We start from the raw sequence: 20,893 nt of genomic DNA, 5'->3' as shown, positions 1-20,893 counted from the left end.
ACATAAAATAGGGAAAATAAAAGAAGCACATATAAAATAAGGAAAATAAACCAGCTTCAGTTACATATGCTTCTTCCACTTTATCTTCCCTGGCCTCCACCTACTACCAAACAAACAGTCTTACCTGACATCTCACGAAGGCTGAAGTCCCTTGAGCCAGCACATCAGATGCAGGAAAAACCCACCAGTATACAAATGGACAATCCCTTTCATAGTACTGTTGTCAAGAGAGGCAAATGAAACTAAATGATCTGATGAAAATATACTGTGAATGTATCTATTCCCATAGCAAAAGTCGTACACTTTAATAAGTATTCTACTGTTTTCCTATTGTGACTCAAAAGTAAATACTTATCAATTACAAAGCCAGTCAATATGAAAATTATACACAATGTACATATCAACATAAAATTGTCAACCTATGCTTCAAATTTCACAAGGCTTGCAAGATCACAGTTGGAGGAATTTCAAGTGTGTAACCTTCTCTAGTTCGGCACTCCTCTACTTGTCTTCTAAGCTCATCAGCACTGTATCCTATTACATTTTTCAGATCCAAAACAAACCTATATACAAACCTCTTCCCTGAAACTTTTGCGATCATATCACCATCATAGTAATAACTGAAAAACAAAACAAAAATAATCACATTGTTGGATACATCTACAATACTGTGGCAAACAAAGTTATCAAAACATCATACTTTCATGTACTATAGTACATAATATGGTAAATATAACCTCTACAGACAAAATTCAATCACGATTAGCAACATAATGAAAACTTTAAAGGTTAAACTATCTAGATTATGGAAACATGGAGATCATAAGAAAAAACAAACTATAGTCATAAATCAAAATGGAGAGATATTCAGGGGACATTCAGAGTATTTTTTTGGTTCATTTAACAGCACAGAGGGGGACTCGAACACATAAGAAATAAGACTAAGAAATGAGATACAGTATCAGGTACAAGCATAAGTGCCATATGTGAGCATCTTTCAAGTAGTTACCTCAAGCTTAGTGATAAAAACCTTCAGAAACTAGCAGATCTGCTACATACAGATGATATCATTTTACTTGAAAAAATATAGAATCTGAATACTATCAAAGCAGCTTGGAAAGGTAAGAAAAAAATTAAAGGAAGGTTATTGTATCTGAGCGGAAATTCCTTATAAAATTCAATAAAGTATATGTGCCATGAAAAGGTTCAAAACCATTTATTACCTCTTTTCTAACTGCTACTAGTGGTTATCTTTGCATCTTTTAAAATAAATAAAAAAATATCCATTTTCTTTAGCTTCACTACTCTGCTTTTGTTATGACTTGTGAATGAATCTGAACAGGTTCAAAGTTGTTACACTTCTCTAATTTCCATATTTTGAATTGTTATTTTGCCTATTTGAAACTTAAGATGCATAATGAAATGGGATGAGTTTACAATGAAAATGTATGTTGTGGAGAGAATGCCAGCAGTCCATGTCTAACAAAAGCAGAGAGAAAAGACAGTTACCTAGGTCAGAGAAGTGTAGTCTGGCAACCAAAGAAGTGCCGACTCACTATGCAGCTGTCACTAACCCTCCCAATACCCAGCTGGGTCTATCTATCAACTGGAACTCCCTCAAGGGGGTGGCCATGCCAATATAGTTTCCATAACTTGAGAACTCTAGTGCAGCTACTTAACCTTTCGTGCCTCACTCTTTAACAGGCCACTGGCAGAGGGCAAGTCTAGCGCAGTGTTTGCGGAGACTCCTACATAAAGTTTCTACTCTACTACTTCCCTACCTACTACTTCTATCTATTGCTCCCATCATATTGCCAAAAAGGCTGGGCTAGCACTAGCACGTACCACTCCCCAGAGGAAAATCTAGTTACAATGAATGAACTGTGAGAGTTAAGTGAGTTAGCTGCCTACCAATTGCAACCTACCCTGTGCTACTGACAAGTCTTAATTGCTATTTTTGTGTTTTGTGAATGAGATATTTGCAATACATAAAGAAAGACAGACGGATACACCCAAATAATAAAACTGTAAGAAAATAGTACCGAAGTGCTCTTGAGAGTTTTTCATAGTTCATATTTGGTTTGCTCTTCCGCTGTCCCCATAGGCTAGCAACAACCTCTGGCTGATGTAATCGAAATTCTCCATCGCAACCGTACCAGGAAATGATTGGATATAACTGTAAATAGGAAAACTTTAGTTATTATAATTATTATCATTATAGTTATTACAAGAATGACTTCTTCCAACACATGCAAATGTAAATGAAATTTGTCATTCAAACCAACCAAATTCCTCATCATAAAATCTCTCTCTTAAAGCTACAATTTCTTCAACAATTATTTCTACTGTAACATTTGGAGATCACTCAGTACAGGAATAATCTCATGCTCCTTTTTCAAATGAAATGCTTCCTTTAAACTATTAAAAAATCTTCTCTTTAGCCCATGTTCTCTGTCAATCTTTCATCATTCCTTCATCACCAATTTATTGGGGCATTCAGGTAATGCAACCTCTAGGCATCATGTGCATATACCCTCAACTCATGCCCAAAAGTGTTTAAGTGAAACAAGGACTTCCACACATTTCACTTCTTAATTTTATACAAAAAGTCAGTTCAATATGAGCACCACCTTCATTCATACCACTTCAAAACACAAAATGCATCGATTCCATTTGATACCCAATAACTTCTCAACCATCTTCATCAGAAATATCCCTAACCCTAACCAATTCTAATCCTAAGACTTTCATCCACGAGTCCTTCAGAATGACTTCTTCATTTCACATAACCTTCTCATGTTTCTTTATTCTATCTATCCTCCTACTTCCAACAACATTAAACAAGTAATCCATCTATACTGCTCTTTTATGTTGTTTTTCTTCTAGACATCAGTGGTGTGATGATTACTTCTTCATGCAAGCTTCCTGTACATTCTATGCCTAAGTTCCCATTCACCAAAGTTTTCAATATCTTTCCCTTGCAAAATTTTCCTTCCAACTTCAGGTTTCCTAACTCCATCCTTATTAAACTTTCCCCCCAAGAAATCGAAATCAGACTCATTCATAACTTCTTTCTTAACCATTTAATCAACACACATGGAGGATCAGATTGGTAAGGTATGCCTCTAATCTCACATGACAAACAATGCTGCTATAGCATCTCAACTGCCACCATTTATCTAACATCCTCATTATCCTGATCTCATATTTCATGTCATTTCTATGAAACATACTAGTACAACTTGTAAAGTGACTAAATGAAACAGTTTACTACTCAACATTCCCACCCCATCTTTCTGTCAATATCAATGAAGAGACTTGTAAATAATAATTTTCTAAGTGTTTAAGAAGCTTACCTTCCTACCAAGACTTCAATATGATACTAAAACTCTTACTTTTGGTTCTGTTAAAAGCTCTAGGAGGAATTGCCACAGTTGAATCTGCTGACTTCCTCCACTGCTTGAGCCTCCACTCCCAGTGCCATGGCCGCTGCCACCTCCAATGCCGTCTAAAGTTGAAACATCTCCAACGTTCCTTCCCTAACCACAAACTTTAATTAGCATGATGATACCAAAATTTCTAAAATACATAAAGATGAGAAAGATAAGATTATGAGCAAAATGCTTTTATTTACTGGGTTCTTAAAATCGTGTTTCAGTACTGCAAAAATAACAAATAATGATAGCCAGAGATCCATAATACAAATGGGTAACAGAAAAATAAGAATATGCTAAGGGAGAACATTACTAGTGAGAAAAACAAGTGATTGTATGGGAGCACTGTATCAGTGAAGAAGGCTGATGGGAAATGGTAACAAACACAGATGAAGTGAAAAGGAGATGAAGAGAGTAATTTGGAGTAGCAAATGCATTTCTATTTGATGATAAGATAGCAAATGAGGAGTGCTTTGGACATGGAGGCATAAAGAGAGAGAATTACAATAAATGTTTAGGTGAAAAGAGGATGATAAAAGCATTGCATAAAATGAAGAATGGCAAAAAATTTGGAGTAGATGGGATTCAAGTTGAATCTCTAAAAAGGGCGATTTTGATGTTGATTGGTTAGCTACAATTTTCAATTATGTATACATTGTGGTGAGGCACATGAGGATTGGCAGAAAGCCTGTATACTGCTATTGCATAAAGGCAAAAGGGATAAAGGTGTGTTCAAACAACACAGGGATATGTTTAAGTGTATCTGGTAAGTTGTCCCTGCTTCTGAATTAATTAACCCTAAAAATCTTTCCACAATTAAAGCAAACACAATTTCTACCAGATATTTCCAACTAAGCACCTGTGGCATAATTTGGGTATCTTCATTAGGGAATTCCTCAAAATAAATGTGTAGGCAAGTGTGTATGCATGCATATATGCATATGAAGTAAACTGCAATTGAGTTCATGTACATGGGTGTGCATGGTTAAAATTATGATGAGGTAATTTACCTGTTTTCAAGAATTTCTGCAACACTATCTTACAATACTCTTACATATCATCTTCCATCTTTCCCACAGCTGATTTGGGTCCTTTTTGCTTTACATATTCTTACATGTCTAAAGCCCCCATACCTTCACATTAAAATTTCACTCACTTCTTTCTTTTTCAGCTTTCACTATCAAATGCAGGCCACAGAACATAAAAAATTTCATTAAAATGTACTATGCTAACCTGAACGCATTGTGTTCTTGAAGTAGGTGCGCAACATGGTATTTTTGGCGGTGCAGGCTTTGGTACAAGAGATGTGGGATCACATACCACTGCTGAAATAAAAGTAAAAATCATATTGATATACACGAGCATGAGTGTCAAATAGAATTATTTCTCTAGATCATGTTGCAACAATAAACAAAATCTTGTATAAGAAAGAATTCATATGATCACAAAACGTAACAAATACAATTAACTGAAACTTACCAACAACATTTGTTCTTCTCAATAGCTCAAAATGCATATAGAATACATCACCAGGATCATCAGGCACTAACTTCCGAAATTCTGTCTGGCTGAGACCAAATAATACCCTGCCACTCAGGTTCCACCAACTGCTATTGACATTGATATTTGAGAGACCAAACTGGCATACAGCCCAAGACAGCCACTGTCGTACATGGGCAACAGACCATGCAAGGGGATCTGAGATGAAGAAAGCAAGAGTTGGTTCATCAATCTAATTCATCACAGACAAATCAGTACGCAATTTCTGAAGAATGAAAAATAATGTATTTTGCACTGCTGACTTCCCCGCCTTCCATTCATGAGTATGTAATCTAAAACTTGTTTGAATATAGATTATACATGATCAATATTGATTTTTTTTTATCCATAAATTTCACCCTTAATAACCCCCATTAACATTCAAAATAATCAAATGTTCATTCAGGTATGCAAAAGTTAGACAGCTGCCTTTCTCTTACATGTGAAGATATTACAGTGCTCAAAAAGGACTGTAAAAGTTGGCTTCGAGCCTTCAGAAAGCATCCTTTTAAGCTAGACATCTTATTTGCCCTCACTTATCATGTACGTTTCTCCCAAGAAGTCATAGTCAAATATGTACTATTATCTTATCATTGTAATATTAGCACAAGGGTACACTACTGGCAGAACAATGAAGATTCACAATGAATGAAGCAAAATACTTGTTTAGCTTACTTTGGGGGATCTTTAAGACCCTCTGAAGCTCCTTGAAAGTAGGACATACAATCCAGCGTGTAGTCTTTGGCACTTTAGTGGAGCTCTTCACCTCTGTGCTTGTAGGTTTGATGACTTGAGGTACCGACATTTGAGTCTTTGGTTCCAGTTGATCTAATACAAGAAAAAATAAACAGCTACATTTCAATTATGTTTCATCTTTACAGACATTTGGGCTAATTGTTTAGGAACAATTAAAAGGCGAGTGTAATGCAATCTTCAACACTGAATACTTATGAAATAAGGATCTGTAACAGTGTACTGGCAAACACAATGCAACGATGGCAATTTTCTTTTCCATCGTTAATTATTTAGTTTAAAGGGTGGACAAAGTGAGAACCAATGAAACGAGAGATATGGTTGTCCTACAGGTTGACAGAGTAAAAGAATAACTTCTGATACATCATTACCAGGGGGAAGAATTGTAAATGATGAAATATCTGAAGATGGATGAGTGAGTGATGATTTAAATGAAGTCCAGAAGTAAGGAAGAAGGGCAGAATGAGGAAGTACACATGTGAAAGGAAAGCTGTTCATAAAGGAATCTATGATGAGCTCAAGTGAGGGTGTGTACAATTTAGCAAAGGTTATCCAGCTGTTTAGCAGGTTAAGAGGTATGGATAAACAGAAAGAGAGATACACACAAAAAATAAAGCCAACAAGTACTGTAAATATTTCTGATCACCAGCAGTGAAAAAATCAAAACTGCTATATATCAATCTTAGTTTTTACGGTTTACTGTTCCATATTCAGGTTAATTAACAGTAACATCAATGACTCTAAGTAATTCAAAGCTTTGCTTAAAAAGCAAATATGAAATAAACACCACATATCAAATTTCCTTAAAAACAGATTAATTCTCGTAGTACATCACCTTCATTGGGTTTCAAGACATCCAAAATATCAATGCGACTTCCAGATTCATCACTTTTAACAACAAACTGGATCTGTACCAAGCCAGTGCTGGTGCCACATTGTTCTTGTAGAGTATCTTCATCACTAAGCTGCAAGTTAATGAAGTAACAAGAGAAAATCAATTTTACATATAAAGACAGATTTAAACACCATGATGGATGGTGGTTTGAAAGATATGCTTGTATTCCTATCCAGCCAAACATGAACCCCAACACTGGAAACCTAACAACCTCATCAAATCATAAACACCTCCAAATAATCACCTCTTATAAACCACTCATGATGGTGAAAAAATAAATGAAACCATTATGTTATCCCCTGTTACAATCAACTCATTACCGAAACACTCGCTAATTATCAAAAAAGTATTGTACTGGTTCTGGGTAAGAGAGGACAAATACCATCCTACACCACAGATATTGAATCAATACAATAAATTCAGCTTAAAAGTAATCTGATCAAAGCTCAACCCACAACATTCTTATTAAGCACTGCTCTCCTATCATTTCAAATATCCTCATAAAACCTGTCTTTTGCGAGGCAACCACCTTCCCATGTACTTACCTCTCTTTCTGACAAGACAGACACTTTGAAGTTGCAGAGATCTAACTGGAGGGCCCGGGCAGCACGTGATTTGAGAGTGCCCATAGTTTCACTGATGTCCATATCAATTGCATAAATATGCAATGGTTCACTGTGGAAAATCTTGTAAAAATATATTCAATATCACAGTAATCTTTTTTCGTTTTTCTGTTTTCATTCAGCAAATTGGAGGTGGAAGGATGGAGTGAAAAAGATTTTGAGTGATCGGGGCCTGAATATACAAGAGGGTGAAAGGCATTCATGGAATAGAGTGAATTGGAACGATGTGGTATACCGGGGTAAATGTGCTGTCAATGGATTGTAACAGGGCATGTGAAATGTCTGGGGTAAACCATGGAAAGTTTTGTGGGGCTTGGATGTGGAAAGGGAGCTGTGGTTTCAGTGCAATACACATGACAGCTAGAGACTGAGTGTGATCAAATGTGGCCTTTGTTGTCTTTCCTGGCGCCACCTCCCATGTGTGCGGTGGAGGTACCATTTCATGTGTGGTTGGGTGGTGACAGGAATGGATGAATGTAGCAAGTATGAATATGTACGTGTGTATATATATGTCTGTGTATGTATATGTGTGTGTGTGGGAATGTATGCATATACATGTGTATGTGGTTGGGTAGGGCCATTCTTTTGTCTGTTAACTTGCATTACCTCACTAACACAGGATACAGTGACAAAGTATAATAATCAAAATATATATATGTGGAGTGAAAAAGATTTTGAGCTATCAGGGCCTGAACATACAGGAGGGTGTAAGCAACAGAGTGAATTGGAACAATGTGGTATACTGGGGTCAACGTGCTGTCAATGGATTGAGCTAGGGGATGTGAAGCATCTGGGGTAAACCATGGAAAGTTTTGTGGGGCCTAGATGTGGAAAGGGAGCTGTGGTTTCTGTGCATTACACATGACAGCTCGAGACTGAATGTTTAGGAATGTGGCCTTTTTTGTATTTTCCTAGTGTTACCTCATTGGAGGAGGTGTGTGCACTACTTCATGTGTGGTGGGGTGGTGATGGGAATGGATGAAGGCAGCAAGTATGAATATATTCATATTTTTATATAATATATAGATATCCTTGTCCCCCTTACGAGGTTCCCTGGCAAGTTGATACAATTCTCCTCGTTTTGCACTTCCCCTAAGACTTGTGCATCAATTGTATGTTTGTGCATACATCATTTCAAGAATTTATAGCCAGAAAATTACCTGCGCTCCTGGAGAACCAATGATGTGGCGTCACCTGTATCAACCTCTCCACATTCCTCTGCAGCTTGTCCATTCCCTGTAATGTCCTCTCCAGCTGGTCGGAATAGTATCTCCTCCAGGCTTCCCATTCCTGTTAGCTCTGTCCCAGACATTACCTGTTATATGATACATACAGTATAAATCATTATATGATGACATGAAATATTGATATGTTATGATTAAAGCACATGATCAATACAATATGTTGTATTATCAGTGGTGTGTCAAAGATGGATTCTGCATATGCCATTCTGCTTTGAACATAGGCATGTGCAAGCATGAACAATAAGCAAGCTTAATGGACATGTTAATGCAGTGTATCCGAGTGAGAGAAGTAAAAGAAAATTCCAAAGATGGACAATAATGGCTAACAGTGGGATGCTGGACTACGAAAATAGTTTGACCATGATATTGAAATTTAAGGCTAATTTGGATTGCTTAAGGGCACTGTGTGAGATTCTCGCAGGTTTTGGTGAATTCTAGATATGTTTTGGCTACTTTTCAGTTAATTAATCTATACTGATAAAAGAATCAAGCTGAATGAACGCATTATCAGTGAAATCCATTTGTGTCTACAACAGATAGAAACTGCTTGATAAAGGAGACAACTTAAACATTAACAACTTTTGGTAAATGGTGAAATTTTCATACCTCCTTTTGCTTTACCTAACTCCATATTTTCCCTGATTTTATTGCCTTCCTCAGTATCAGCTCATTCAATATGAAAAATGAATCCCCATCATGCTCCCAGTTTTATTTTACTATGCATATGAAAAACTGTTATTCTATATGAAAGTATTTAAAATACATGGTCAATACAATGGCAAAAACCAACTGAAACATTACTGAATGTGTAATATCCGACTCAAAATTTTCATGGTCTTCAACCCCAACATAATTTGCAAATGTTATGCATGACTACAGGATGAGGAAGGTAAAGTACACTTATTTGATGTGAAATTCATCCTCCCCTCTTAAAGTTCTTATTAATGGCATGAAATCCAGTACTATAACATTACTACATAGTAAAGTATCAGTTTAGCTACATCACCTTATTTCTTTACTGAACTGGGTGAAAGTAGTATCAATACATCCTAACATTTAGAAGAATATAATCAGACAAGTTATGTATTATCTGAAACTGTTTTTTCATCCTTTCACAATAAGGAAAAAAAAAAAGGAGGAAGGACAAGATCTAAGAAAATGTGAAGATAATCAATTGGAGACTTCATAAAACATTGATATGAATCAACAGAACCTATAAGAGGAAAAAGCACCTGACAGCTGATAATTTTAATTTTCAATGTAAACAAACAGTTGACATATCAGGCAGCTAGTAACATACTACCTAACCTCTCTACAAGCAGTCATCCCACATATTCTACTGGAGATCTAATGACGTGGAATATGTTAGCAGATTAATCACTTCTAGTGGCAGTTTCCAATGAGAACATCATTTTACATCAGCTCCTGTTTCAGAGTTTACTACTTTACTACCTACACATATCATAAACACAAAATTATCATAATCTACATAACCCTCACCACTAATTACCTCATCTACTACCTGGTATTGCATATCTTGACACTGTCCATGCAATTTATAATCATCCCATTTCTAACACTAGTGAAACTAATCACCTTTTTATTCTACTCTCTAATTATTATAGTCAAATAAAATTGTTTAAATTGAAGGCGTTTTAATGCACAATTCAACTGATTGATATGTCTTACTTCGTGGATATTATGTGGGTGTTCAAGGAAATTCCATAAAAACTCAGATTAATACAACCAATAATAAAAAATACCAGGGCAAGGAGGATGCAAGTCTTATTGCCATATCAGAGCTGAGTTACCTTACCCACGAGTCGTAGGGCTGTTCTCCAGGGTTGTGGTCGTACTGAGTGAGGTTTATACTAAGCACTGATGGTAACACGACCTTCCTCATATGTTATCCACTATGGATTAAAATACATCACTTCCATTGTCAACGCAAATCTTACTGTTATTATTTTGGTCAGACAATACACCGTAATATACCGACATATAAAAAATAAGTTAGTGCCATTCACATTGTCTATGTTTACAAGGGATTGTGGAACAAAGTCTGATAATATAAGCAAAGGATTATTAGCTAAACAAAAAAAAGAAATAACTTCCCTACAAAGTTCTCACAACACCAGTAGTCCAAACGTCGACATAAATCGCATTTACATTGTGTACTATTTTGTCTTTATGAAATATCATAACATATTAGGATAATAAAACGACTAAGAAACAAGAGATATGGACCTTAATTTACCAAAAAATAATGCAAATCATGTGAAGGAACAGTAATTGTAAGTCTTTGGTACAGAAAATCCAAAAATTACGTTGGTATAAGGTAACGCATCTGGCTGATTTCGTTTCCTGTAACACTTCTGCCAACGTTAATTCTGAAGGGGTGAAAAATGCTATTATGTCACAATTTGCTCGAAAGGGCAGAAAAAAAATGAGGGTATCCGGCAGTCGCTAAAATTTTAACGACGTTAGTGGATGTGTAAGTCAAGTGAGTCAAGTGTTACTGTATACACAAGTCTAGCCATTATCTGTTGCGAGTTAGGGTTTTACGGCTATCAACCTATGAGGGAAGGTCATTAAGCCTGCAACCCTATTTAATGTATGACTGATGTCATCATTCCTGAATACCTATCAAACAAAGAAGTATATGTAATTTTGATGTAAATATGATAAAGATAAATTATGATAAGTATAAGTATTTTTCTATTATTTATTTTGCTTTGTCGCTGTCTCCCTCGTTAGCGAGGTAGCGCAGGGAAACAGACGAAAGAATGGCCCAACCCACCCACATACACATGTATATACATACACGTCCACACGCAAATATACATACCTATACATCTCAACGTATACACACACACACACACACACACACATATATATATATATATATATATATATATATATATATATATATATATATATATATATATACACGTGTACATAATTCATATTCTGCCTTTATTCATTCCCTTAACCACCTCGCCACACATGAAATAACAACCCCCTCCCCCCTCATGTGTGCGAGGTAGCGCTAGAAGACAACAAAGGCCACATTCGTTCACACTCAAGCTCTAGCTGTCATGTAATAATGCACCGAAACCACAGCTCCCTTTCCACATCCAGGCCCCACACAACTTTCCATGGTTTACCCCAGACGCTTCACATACCCTGGTTCAATCCATTGACACACGTCCACCCCGGTATACCACATCGTTCCAATGCACTCTATTCCTTGCACGCCTTTCACCCTCCTGCATGGTCAGGCCCCGATCACTCAAAATCTTTTTCACCCCATCTTTCCACCTCCAATTTGGTCTCCCACTTCTCGTTTCCTCCACATCTGACACAAATTATCCTCTTGGTCAATTTTTCCTCACTCATTCTCTCCATGTGACCAAACCATTTCAAAACACCCTCTTCTGCTCTCTCAACCACACTCTTTTTATTACCACACATCTCTGTTACCCTATTATTACTTACTCGATTTAACCACCTCACACCACATGTCCTCAAACATCTCATTTCCAGCACATTCACCCTCCTGCGCACAACTCTATCCATAGACCACGCCTCGCAACCATATAACATTGTGGGAACCACTATTCCTTCAAACATACCCATTTTTGCTTTCCCTGGGAATAGGGGAGAAGGAATACTTCCCACGCATTCCTCACGTGTCGTAGAAGGCGACTAAACGGGACGGGAGCGGGGGGCTGGAAACCCTCCTCTCCTTGTATTTTAACTTTCTAAAAGGGGAAACGGAATAAATATAAGTAGTGGAAATAAAAGATTTGTGGGTATTGGGCCGACGTGGTGGCAAATACCACCCAGTCAGCACAGTATCCACGGTTGCATTTTACTCAAGAATGCAACAATATAGGGCAGGTTAGGGACAGGATTCCACCATGACATGCACACAGAATAGATAGTTAATCGGAGGTCCGCCGACTCAACACCATGTCTTAGCCCACCCTCCCTCAGAGGCCGACCGCCTAATGAATGGACATGTCCACCCACCATGCGACCAGCCCAAGTAGGAGGAGCCGCACACCAAGCCGACTCCGCCACAGAGAATCCGCAAACCACCTTACATCATCTTGATTATTTCTGTTTCTCTGAGGAAGACCATCAATTTGTCAATAGTACTCGGGTTATCCCCGAGTACATTAATGATGTTGAAGGAAATGTTTTGGTTGACGTGGTAGTTAAAAAATTTCCTTCTATGTTGTTCGTATTTCTTGCATTTTAGCAGTAGGTGTTCTATTGCAGTGGTCTGTTTTACACTGTTGGCATACGGGTGGAAAACTTCTGGTTGTGTACGACTGCAGGTGGGTGGTGTACGTACAGTTCATTCTGAGGCGGGCCAGCACGACTTCTCTTCTGTCCTTGTGGTACGAGGTCAGCCAGTCCGCCATTTCTTGCTTGTATTTTTTGTTGATGGTCAGGTTGGTCCACTGACTCTGCCACAGAAGATGGGTTGATTTCTTCCCCAAGGAAAGGCAGGACCCCAGCTCACAAGGGATCGGAAGGACCTCCTCGAGTTCTGAGGTCGACTTAGCCAAGCTGTCTGCCTGCTCATTGCCGTATATATTGCAGTGACCAGGCACCCAGATCAAGATGATATCTTATTTACATGAATTTAGTTTATTGATAACATTGCCCTGTAATCCACAGGACTCTGTATATTCAGAGCCTATTGCTTTAAGAGCGGAAAGAGAATCAGAAAAAATTATGGTTTTACTATGATCTGAATTAATTATAAAGTCTATGGCTCGATCAATGGCAAACAATTCAGCGCAAAATACAGATGTATGGTTCGGCAAGCGGTATCTGCGTGCACACTCCATCGACCATAAACTTGCACCCACACATTCATCCGTCTTGGAGCCATCAGTGTAGAAGTGAACATACGAAAAGTGATCATCGATGACCTGACGAAAACGCTGGTGTACCTCGCCCTCCGATGTGTGTGCTTTTTTGGTTGGTAGCCAGCTCGTCTTTATGTTAATTTTGGAACCCACTCAGGGGGGTAGGGAATTCTTAACCAGCGAGTCCACTTCATTCACTTTAATATCGGAGTTCTCACTGAGGAAGTGTATTCTGATGGCCGGGGGCCTGACGCCTCTGTTGACGAGCTGTGAGCATTCCAGAATGAGGCGATAGGCAGTTGTATTGTTCCTTCTGGCCGTCAGAATACCGCTTTGCCACGACAGGATCTCACGTCTTAGTCGGAGAGGAGGTACATTGGCCTCAACTTACAATCGTAGAACTCTGATACAGGTTAGGGCTTCAAGGCAAATTCGCAAACATTTATTCTGTATCACATCCAACCTCCTCAGGGTGTATACTCGCTCGCCGAAGCATACACCTGAGAGCCATAGTCTAATTTAGATCTAATTAGGGACTTATAAATAATTAATAAAGATCCTCTGTCGGCTCTCCAGAAGGAACCCGAAAGGCATTTAAGAACATTTAGTCTTTTACCGCAATTTGTTACTAGATAGTCGGCATGACTTTTCCAATTTAGTCATTTATCAAAATTTAAGCCTAGGAATTTAACTGTATTTCGAAACGGGATCGAGTTGTTGTCTAACGTTAAAAGCAACTTCGGGATATTAATTTTTCGGGTGAAGACAACCGCGATACTTTGCTGGGTGAGAACTTAAATCCCCACTGTAGCGCCCAACGATGAACGGACTCAAGCGCAGCTTGAACCCGCTCAGCCAAAAATTGTGCACTAGGCGAAGATGTGCCATAGCGCACAATCATCAGCATAAAGCGAGTATTTAAGATCTCGCGGGACGGAAGTTGGAGACTGAATATCATTAATCATAATATTAAATAATGTTGGGCTAAGAACGCTGCCTTGCGGCATCCCATTCTCTTGGACAAACGTGTCCGAAGTGACACTGAGTGCTGCTAGTTTCACAGCAAAAGTTCTAACGTTTAAAAAGTTTTTAATAAATATGGGTAAATAACGTCTTAAACCAAAAGCATAAAGTTTGCTTAAAATTCCGTTTCGCCATGTCATGTCGAAGGCTTTTTCTAAATCTAAAAATACGGCAACCAAAAAACGCACTTTTTGATTGACTCTAGGATAGAATGTTGTAGGTGTATTAAATGATCCAACGTGTCTCTGTTACGACGGAAAGCACACTGTTGATCATTTGATAAACCCTTTGATTAAAACAAAAAAAGTAGCCTTCTGTTAACCATTCTCTCCATGACCTTAAATGCAGCTCGTGAGCGCAATAGGTCGAAACGAATTTGTATTCGTAAGGCGTCCGGAGCCTTTTGGGATGACGTGCGCACAGTGCCATGAGTTTGGAAACGTTCGAGACGTCCAAATCTCACTGTACAATGCTAGGTTAGCCTGACTTAGGTGCTGGATCCCGTAAATGATCCCGCTGGGTCCCGGGCTCGAACCTTTACAGGATTTCATGGCAAGAAGCAATTCTTTCATTATGAACATTTGGTTGTAATCAAAAGTATCATCTGTGGTAAAGTCTGGTAACTGCAGCTCGGCCTGACGCTTGTGGTGAAGGAAGCGCGGGTCGTAATTATCGAGCTGCTTGTTTCTGAGAATCTCCTGGCCAGTGTGTTGGCAATGTCCACCGTGTCGTCGATTATTCGATCTTGGTGGAGGATTTGAGGAAGTGGTGGCTTGTATTTTCTCTTTATTTTATCAATTGTGGATCAGACCTGACTGGTGTGTCCTTGTTCACGGTAGAGACAAAGCCGCGCCAGGAGTCTCGTTTGGCTTGTTTGATAGTTCTTCTTGCCTGAGCCCTCGCACGTTTGTATGCAACAAAGTTATTATCTGAAGGTTCGTTGTCGACCCTCCTGTGTCTCCTATTGCGCTTACGCAGTGCATTTCGGCAATCTGGTGTCCACCAAGGAACTCTATGCTTTGAGGAAATTGTAGAAACCTTAGGTATAGAGTTGTCAGCAGCCCTCAGTATGGTGGAGGTAACCTTGACTTTTGCATCAATGTCACCACCGGATATATCAAGGACGGCTTGCCTTGCAAATGACACCCAGTCTGCTCTCTTATAGCAAAATCTAGGCGGAGACGGGTTGGTAATAATGTCGCATGAATAAGAAAGACATCGGGAAATGGTCACTTCCTAGGGAGTCGTCATAATCATAAATACCCCAAGTGATGTTAAGTATATCCGGCAATGACAAGATATATATATATATATATATATATATATATATATACTCTCTCACCCTTACGTTACTTACTCGATCAAACCACCTCACACCACACATTGTCCTCAGACATCTCATTTCCAGCACATCCATCCTCCTGCGCACAACTCTATCCATAGCCCACGCCTCGCAACCATACAACATTGTTGGAACCACTATTCCTTCAAACATACCCATTTTTGCTTTCCGAGATAATGTTCTCGACTTCCACACATTCTTCAAGGCTCCCAGAATTTTCGCCCCCTCCCCCACCCTATGGTCCACTTCTGCTTCCATGGTTCCATCCGCTGCCAGATCCACTCCCAGATATCTAAAACACTTCACTTCCTCCAGTTTTTCTCCATTCAAACTCACCTCCCAATTTACTTGACCCTCAACCCTACTGTACCTAATAACCTTGCTCTTATTCACATTTACTCTTAACTTTCTTCTTCCACACACTTTATCAAACTCCGTCACCAGCTTCTGCAGTTTCTCACATGAATCAGCCACCAGCGCTGTATCATCAGCGAACAACAACTGACTCACTTCCCAAGCTCTCTCATCCCCAACAGACTTCATACTTGCCCCTCTTTCATATATATATATATATATATATATATATATATATATATCTTATCTCTGGGGATAGGGGAGAAAGAATACTTCCCATGTATTCCCTGCGTGTCGTAGGCGACTAAAAGGGGAGGGAGCGGGGGGCTGGAAATCCTCCCCCCCCTTTTTTTTTTTTAATTTTCCAAAAGAAGGAACAGAGAAGGGGCCAGGTGAGGATATTCCCTCAGAGGCCCAGTCCTCTGTTCTTAACGCTACCTTGCTAATGCGGGAAATGGCGAATAGTTTGAAAGAAAGAAAAAGACAGGGATAAATCAACTGCCGAGATATTGTCAGTTCGGTCATCTACACGAGTTCCACTACCATCGTTTAGAGGAGTGAGGTTGGCGTTTATCATACAGTCAACCATTTGTTCTCCCCTGGCGTCTGCCTGGATGCTTCCCCACTGATAATGATGAGGATTTAAGTCTCCTAAAACTACTTTACGGTGAGGCAACTGATTAACAAGCAAGTTTAACTCATCATTATCAAGTGCATTGGAACCGGAGCAATATATTGAACAAAGGGCCAGATGTGTGTTATCAAATTTCACTCTACATGCGACAGCGTCTAGAGTAGAATTTAAAGTCACTCCTGTGTGAGGTAAATTTTGGTGTACATAACTACCCCACGGAACAGTCTTCGACTGTGCCGTTTGGAAGCGTCTCCTGTAGACATTCACGGTTGGCCTATACAGTGCAAGCAACAGTTGTAGTTGTGCTTGTTTATGCCTAAGGCCTCTACAATTCCACTGGATGATGTTGAACGTGTTAGTTTAAGAGTTACCTAGCCGACCAGTTTTCTTAGCCCGTTTATGTCGGGACTTGGGGGAGTCCCCAGGGAAACATGATCGGTCCCTGGAAGTGGATGTTCTGGCTTCCATCACTTCTATGTCCTCCAACGAAGAGGACCTGTGAATCACAGACCTCCTTGGTGGAGGTACTGGTACGTTGACGTGCGACGTAGGTTTTTCGAGTTTAGTTAATTCTAAGGATATGTTAGTCTTGTTCTCTTGCTTATCTTTATGGTTGGATGAGGATGTGGTGTTGGCATAGGATTTTTTGTGGGCTTTGGTTGGAGAAGTTGGTATAGGATTAGGTGGAGCTGGGCAGTGGTGATCGGTGTGTTACAAGGAGTTTGCGTAGAATTCGTACGCATAAACGGCTTACATTTCAGAGCCGACGCGTAGGAATCATTAGGTTTAGGAGTCTCATGAGACTCAACCTTCCTCCTAGCCTCGCCATATGAGATGTTGTTCTGAGTCTTAGTTGTGCACACTTCTTTCTCAAACTGGAACCGGGGACAGGCCCGGTCCGAGCTTGGGTGGTTGCCATTACAGTTGACACAGATTAGATTAGATTATTTACATTATTTATTGACCACAGAATCACATAAGTCACAAATTTCTAAAAAATACCGAAACCAAAAGTAAACCATCGTCTCCATAACATAAAACGTTAATTATGGTCCAATTGAAAAATACTTATTATATAATGACTTAAACATAAGACACCCAATACAATACATAAGAGAAACATTAGTAGCTAACATATTCTAACACAATTAGTCATATAGGTTCAAAATTTCATGAATAGCATGACATACAGTTTTATGATCCATCCTATTTACAAAGAAGTCTTGCATGGTAGTAATACCTAACTGCTGTCTTAGCTGGGTAGACACTGCGCACTGTTATATAACATGTTTCTCGGTTTGAATATTTCCATACATACAGAGCCGCCCCTCCAATGGTAACCTGCCCCTCCCTCGCCTGTTCCAACGCCCTTCCTCCACAGCGAGGGAGTGAGTGCTTAAACGCAACCTAGACCATGACATTCGCTCTCTCTCTTACATCTCTCTTCAATTTATATATGTCATGTGTTACAAGACTTGGATTTAGGGAACAATAAAGTTGAGTTCTGTTTGCTGATGAGTTTAACGATTTTTGTTTCAAATCCATCAGAGCAATGTGTACATCATCTACCTCGTTTTCCAGTAAGTCATGGATATAGCGAGACGTGTTGTGATTATAAGTAAGTACTGTACTGATCGAATGAGCTAAAGGGTCATCTTCCATTGAGCGTCTCTCCCTCCACTTGATCGAGAAGAATTTACGTTGTTTGCTCAAAATAAGTGCACGTAGGGTATCCTAACTCCAATAAACACAGATCATTACATGTTGTCCTTCTCACCCCCAACAACTGCTTAATGCACCACATGTATAACCTATTGACTGGCTTTATGTCACCATTGAGCCACGATTCACAGCCGTACAACAAGGAAGATATTAACGCCGCTTCAAAAACTTTTCGCTTGACACATTATGTTATTCGTACAATCTTCCGCAGTAATGACCCTCCTCAGCACACTTCCCGTACCTTGCAGGAAGAGTGCAAGACTTTGAAGGGTGACCAAATTTCTGGCATTTATAGCAATGCAGGGGATTTGGAATATATGGGCGAACTTGACAACGCATGTAACCAATAGATATTTTCAGGTAAACGAGATTTTCCGAAAGTTAGGGTAATCAGGGGAGTTCTACGTCGTTCGCCAGATAAATTTAGTGGTGAATCTGGCAGCGATAACGTCCTCGTTTGCCAGTTCCTTCACAATGTCGTCCTCTGACATATCCATGACAATCAGTGCAGTGGATGACTCCCCTGCATGAAGTTATGGAAACGGGTATAGAGACCTCAACATCATAAGTATGGAATTTGGTCAACTTAAGTAGTTCTGCCACCTGATTCGATTATTTCACTTCTACCAATAAGTCACCACTTGCCAGTTTCCTTACCGTTTCAACAGGCCCAGACCATCAATGATCTTCCTGATTAGGAAGGGATTGAGGGAGGCGAGGGTCGTTGCTGCGGTCGCATGATGCGGCCAAAACACAATCAGCATTTTTATTTTTGATCGAAGGTCCGTCCCTACTACCCCCAAGGGGGGGGGGGCAGTGGATGGCTTACCTGGGTCCATCCTAGGGGCCTAACCCCAAAGTCTGGGGTGGCAAACCACCCCAGACAGTGGAAAAGAAACACTAGCTACCCCCTCAAATAGAAAAAAAAAAAAAGGATCAGGCAATTGTTCTATGCAAAATAAATTTCGGGGCTGAGCCGATTGCACAAGGCCAGGGGAAGTTTTGCGGACACCCGTCAAAGAAACATCAATTTTGCACAAAACCTTACAAAGATATTGATGAACAATAATTTTGCACAAAACAACCTTATAAAGATATTGATGAACAATAGCTTTAGAAAAATTACCTTCAAAACAATGTTAGGGTAGCGCAACGCAGGAGGGGGGGGGGGGGGGGGGGGGAAGAGTAGCGACAACCTCGCTCTGTAAGACGACAGCGGCTCCGTACACATCGTGAGCTGATGCGCGATGCCGCCATTATCATGTACTGATTTGCGGCAGTACGTAATTGACAGCGACTTGCCCATTTTGGGAAAAGCTTTAGTTCAACTTGGTGGGGTAAACTTACGTATTTGCAATCATGCCCTCCAAGTAGAACAATCAACTTTCCCTATGGTGGTAGTTCCACTGCCAGACAAGGCAATCATGTCAGTGGCTGATGCAACCTATGAAACAATGCACAACTAAACCTACAACCGGATATGCTATAAACAAGAAATCACAGCAGTGACAATCTGAAATGATACCCGAGGAGAGCAACACTTCATGGCTGGATACTGTAAAATGCTGATATTCCTTCGAAGGTAGGGTGAAAATCCTGAGGCACGAGACACTCAAACTCACCCATACCGACAATCGTTATCCTACCCTCTAAACATGGAGTGGAATGAGAGACACGAATAAGTCATACTACCAAATTACAAGATTCCTCTGCTAAATATCTGCTTGAGAAACAGTCTTTGTTGAGACACTAATAAATCTGTCAATGATAACTTACATAAACAAACAAACAAACAAAAACCCGCCTCGACCCGCCGGCTCGGGTGGCAGGCATTTCTTGCCGGAGGAATCCCGAACCTGTGTATGTGTGTGTGTGTGTGTGTGTGAGGATTACAGACAGTCTGCTTCTGCTGCTTTATTCAGTGACAGTTGATACACAGTAACGGTGACTACTATTTTTACCATACCTTTTTAATTCTACCTCGTCAGAATCATATATGCCATGTCAATACACCAGAATATATGTTAATGTGTTGATACAACACCATAGTCTCCACTAAACACCAATAACATCCTATATATGAGGAATTACTAATTCGTAGCGATTAACGAGTATAGAAGTCAATATGGACAATGAAATAAGTACATAAGTAGACAACAGACTACCTAAAACAAAAATGATGAACTGAAAAAGTGACTTATTACCGGGCAGGTGGTATCATGGTTTCCAGCAAAGCACCATCGAGTGGTTCAGTTGTCCCCCTCTGCTCTTGTGATACGACTTTGTATCCCGGTTAGTACGAGGTTAGACACTGTTAGTTTTAATTTCATAATACTAAAGGCTAACTGTTGAGGTGGTTAACAAACATGTATGGGAACAAGTATGGACCACTAGGGACCAGGCATTATAGATCATATATATATATATATATATATATATATATA

General features: G+C 39.5%; 1 protein-coding gene across 3 annotated transcripts; it reads right to left on the bottom strand.

Annotated features, from left to right (window-relative positions):
- Window positions 1–249: 249 nt before the first annotated feature.
- LOC139765564 (DNA-binding protein Ets97D-like) lies at window positions 250–10,644 on the bottom strand. 3 transcript variants are annotated; one of them, XM_071693122.1, is made up of 10 exons: window positions 10,305–10,644; window positions 8,405–8,559; window positions 7,167–7,296; window positions 6,562–6,691; window positions 5,649–5,801; window positions 4,914–5,132; window positions 4,668–4,759; window positions 3,396–3,539; window positions 2,043–2,176; window positions 250–620 (listed from the first exon to the last, which is right to left on the bottom strand). In XM_071693122.1, exons 1-10 carry the CDS (start codon window positions 10,389–10,391, stop codon window positions 434–436), a joined length of 1,431 nt encoding a protein of 476 aa, XP_071549223.1. In that variant the 5' UTR covers window positions 10,392–10,644; the 3' UTR covers window positions 250–433. The 3 variants fall into 3 exon arrangements, with proteins under 3 accessions (XP_071549223.1, XP_071549225.1, XP_071549224.1); XM_071693124.1 differs by having other exon boundaries at window positions 10,608–10,644; XM_071693123.1 differs by having other exon boundaries at window positions 10,300–10,639.
- Window positions 10,645–20,893: the final 10,249 nt, after the last annotated feature.

Source organism: Panulirus ornatus, chromosome 55 (assembly GCF_036320965.1).
Source record: "Panulirus ornatus isolate Po-2019 chromosome 55, ASM3632096v1, whole genome shotgun sequence".
Lineage (NCBI taxonomy): Eukaryota > Metazoa > Arthropoda > Malacostraca > Decapoda > Palinuridae > Panulirus > Panulirus ornatus.
The sequence above is the reverse complement of the archived record's forward strand: the minus strand, read 5'-3'. Positions and strand labels throughout refer to the sequence as shown.

Bases quoted from the DNA above. Each gene is read 5' to 3' on its own strand.
- LOC139765564 (XM_071693122.1), bottom strand. From the start codon at position 10,391: ATGAGGAAGGTCGTGTTACCATCAGTGCTTAGTATAAACCTCACTCAG. The intron at 6,692-7,166 runs GTAAGTACATGG...ATTAACTTGCAG, and splicing joins CTGTCTTGTCAGAAAGAGAG to CTTAGTGATGAAGATACTCT. The intron at 5,802-6,561 runs GTGATGTACTAC...TTCTTGTATTAG, and splicing joins TGTCTTGAAACCCAATGAAG to ATCAACTGGAACCAAAGACT.